Source organism: Trichechus manatus, unplaced genomic scaffold (assembly GCF_000243295.1).
Source record: "Trichechus manatus latirostris isolate Lorelei unplaced genomic scaffold, TriManLat1.0 scaffold00029, whole genome shotgun sequence".
Lineage (NCBI taxonomy): Eukaryota > Metazoa > Chordata > Mammalia > Sirenia > Trichechidae > Trichechus > Trichechus manatus.
The window spans coordinates 11634240-11637746 of NW_004443965.1; the positions used below are offsets into that span (position 1 = coordinate 11634240).

Below are 3507 nucleotides of genomic sequence, written 5' to 3' on the forward strand. Positions count from 1 at the left end.
AGCAGGATGAAGAACTCATTTGTTTACATAATTCCTCAAACAGGTCCAAATGTTCGGAATGCTACCAACACTAACAATTAAAACAGTAACAGTTAAAACTTGTATAGCACTTACTACGTACCAAGCACTGTTCTGCTTACTTCACAATTTATCATCTCATCTTATCCTCACACCAATCCTATGAGGCAGGTACTACTATTAACCCTGTTTAACAACTGAGGAAACTCAGGCACACAAAGTCAAGTCATTGACCCATGGAAACATTAAGTGGCGGGAACCCTTAGTATGTCTCTTCTTCCCCTCAGTGTCGTAGTGCTGCTGTAACAGAAATACCACAAGTTGATGGCTTGAACAGAAATTTATTTTCTCAGTTTAGGAGGTTTGAAGTCCGAACTCAGGGTACCAGCTCTAGGGGAAGGCTTTTTCTCTCATTGGCTCTGGTAGAAGGTCCTTATCTCTTTTTGGCTTCTGTTCCTCAGTTCCTTGGTGATCTTCATGAGGTATGTATCTTCCCCTTCATTTGTGCTTCCTTCTCTGTGCCTAATCTGCTCTTTTTACATTTTAAAGGTGATTGGTTTAAGATACATCCTACACTAATACGGTCTCACTAACACAACAAAGAAAAGTCCTATTCCCAAGTGGGATTGTATCCACAGGTACAGAAATTTAGGATTTACAGCACATATTTTGGGGGGAACACAGTTCAATCTATAACATTCCACTCTTTGGCCTCCCCAAAATTAATGCCCTTAGTATAGTATCTCTGAAGAGATTATCCTCCTTCCCCTCCAATGAAACATAATGTGGTATAATGGGAAGGACTAGTAATCTGGACTTTAATCTCAGCCCCACTTCAATTTAGTTATGCCAACGTGGACAAGTAATTTTCACCACATGGAAAGATGAGGGGGTTAGACAAGAAGACTCAGAAGATTCCTCCTACTCTAAAATTCCCGAGTCTGTGAATAATTCTTGCCTCAGAACAACAATAAAGCTAAAGTAACCACCTCAGTTTTTGAAGTAGCACTCAAGGAAGAGGGCAGTATTCTTGGCAGACGGCTGCAAAGGCTTTGAACTTCACTTTGGGCCTTCAGAAACAAAAGGCATGACTGAGGTGGGGTCGTTGTGTATGTCTCTTCAGCACATCAGCGGCCAGTTATGCTGGAACTCACCAGATGCTGTGTTTCCAACCATCAAGTGATGAATCCACATGAACAGGAGGAAGTTTTGTCCTATTCCTGACACATTTATTTTTACAAAAAAATAAGGCATCCAAAGGGGCATCTAAAGAGAAAACTTCTTTAACAAAGGAGATGAACTACAGGACCAAATATTTATGACCCACAGAGAAAACTAGGCAACACAGAAGCATTATGTCATTTTATTGGCACTTATTTTGCAAAGCACAAGCCTTGCTTGTGACCAAAGCAGTAATCATTTAAATTGGGCTTACTTATCAATTCTGAAAGCTAAATTCCAGTTTTGTTCGTGTTTCTGAGAAAATAAAACAAACATCATCCCAGGAAGTTTTTTAGGAACCTTTTTATTTCTTTTATTTTTGAGAAAAATTTACCTGACTGAACCTTGAATGAAAAGTTTAAATCGATAAGCAGATACACACAGGCAGTATTGTTTTGCAGACGGAAAAATGAGGAATCAAGTACCTTGCATAGTCACTGATATAAATAGAAGAAGACAGTAGAAGCAGTGAGAAAATCCTGGGCCCTTTCCCACCATGGTAGCATAGAGTTTCAGACCTCCTGAATTCAGCAAAGTCATAATTTGCAAGGACCTGCTCCCCTGAAAATCAGTCAGAGTTGGCCATACTCATAGCCAGATGTGAAATTCATTCCTGATAGTGCTTGTAGGGTTCCACTCTGGTACTGGAGGCTGGGCTCGGAGACCAGTCCACATTCCTTCAAGGATACTCAGCACTCTACAAAGGCAAAGTCTCGTTTCTGAGGAAGTTGAGTTTTTGCTTGCTTTTATCTCAAAGATCACAGTGGCGCACTTATTAACTTCTGGGGTCGGCATGCCAGCACTTAATAAACTTGGAGATTTAGGGAGGAGACCAAGTGTCAGGATAGTGTCCACTGAAAGTGTGATCCCTGATTTCTTAAGAAGTCAATGATTCACTAGAAGTAGGGCTCTCTCCACCTCAGACCCCTCGGCAGTTTGAACTTAGGGTTACTCAGCCAACAGGGACTGGCTGAGTGGCTGGGAAGTTCGACGGCTGGCTGTCCTCTTGTTTAACAGCACCAAGTGGGATGTTCTGTCCCTTGGAGTGTGGCACAGCATAGCATCCAAAGTTAGAGTGGTGACCCGGCCAGATACGTGCAGTTTTTCATAGATCTCCTCAAACCTGGCCCGAAGGCCGGGGATATCCTTCACTTTTTCCCTCACTGCAGCTAGCTGGAAAAAAGCAGGAAGAGCAGATCATTACATCTCTGTGAGATTTCTTCCTTATTCTCATGCTCTAAAAAGTAGAGCTATACATACAAAAAAATGTATAGTATACATCCAAAGTGATAAGAATCAGGGTACTGGGGCACATAGAGATATTCCACAAGCTACATACAAAATTCAAAATCGGCACTTGAAAATCATACCTAATACTGTCTAAAATGAAGGTGAGAATAACAGATATAAGACAATGAATCACACCAGGGAAAAGGGATCAAACAGCAATGGAATCCAGTTTGGCAGTGGTCAAATGAAAGGTATTTGGAATTTATTCTAGAAGTCATTGGAGGGTTTAAAGCAGGACATTATCTGACTTAGTTTAAAAGCTGTGTAGAGCATGAATTGGAGGGGTACAGGAAGGTGGAGATAATCAGGAGGCCCCTACTGTGGCTCAGAAGAGACATGATGCTGGTTTAGACTGGGAAATGGATAGTAAAGATGGAGAAGCAGATGTATGTGAGGTATATTTTGGGAGTTAAGCTGAAAGGATTTATTGTTCAAGTGATGAAGGAAAAGGAGGAGTCAAAGATAGCTTCCTAATTTGGGCTTTAATATCTTGGTGATGGGTGGTGTCCCTTACTGACATGGGGAAGACAGGGAGGACCAGATCTGGAGGGGAAAATCAAGAGTTCAATTTTGGACATGACTGAGATGCCTGAGAAACATCTATGTGGACATGTCAGAAAGACTATAGAATATACAAGTTTGGGGCATGGAGGAGAGGTCTAGACCAGGGTATAAAGATTAGAATCACAAGCACATGAGGGCTATTTATTTTTACAAAAATGAGTGAGCTCAAAATTACAATGTGAAGCTACTTTCTGAAAAAAGTCAACATTTTGCTTAGTTCAATCCTTGTTAAGAATCCAACATGGGAGTTCCGGCAAAATGGCGCTCTAGGCAGAAGCACCACGCCGTCCCTCCACAGCAAAGATCCGAAAAACTAAGCCAAACAGAGAATACAACAATCCTGAAACCCTAAAACATCAAATGAAGAGATAAAGAACTCAGCTAAGCACCAAATGGAGTGAGAATACTGACAGA

General features: G+C 41.3%; 1 protein-coding gene across 3 annotated transcripts in view; it reads right to left on the reverse strand.

The window, feature by feature from the left end:
• Positions 1-1523: 1523 nt before the first annotated feature.
• PTCD2 (pentatricopeptide repeat domain 2) overlaps positions 1524-3507 on the reverse strand; it is a 39429-nt gene continuing 37445 nt past the window's right edge. For 2 of the 3 annotated variants that reach the window (XM_023729530.1, XM_023729532.1), the window contains one exon: positions 1524-2412. In XM_023729530.1, the coding sequence (XP_023585298.1) occupies positions 2188-2412 (225 nt within the window). In that variant the 3' untranslated portion in view covers positions 1524-2187. The remainder of the gene's footprint in view (positions 2413-3507) is intronic. The other variant, XM_023729531.1, reaches the window with a different exon arrangement.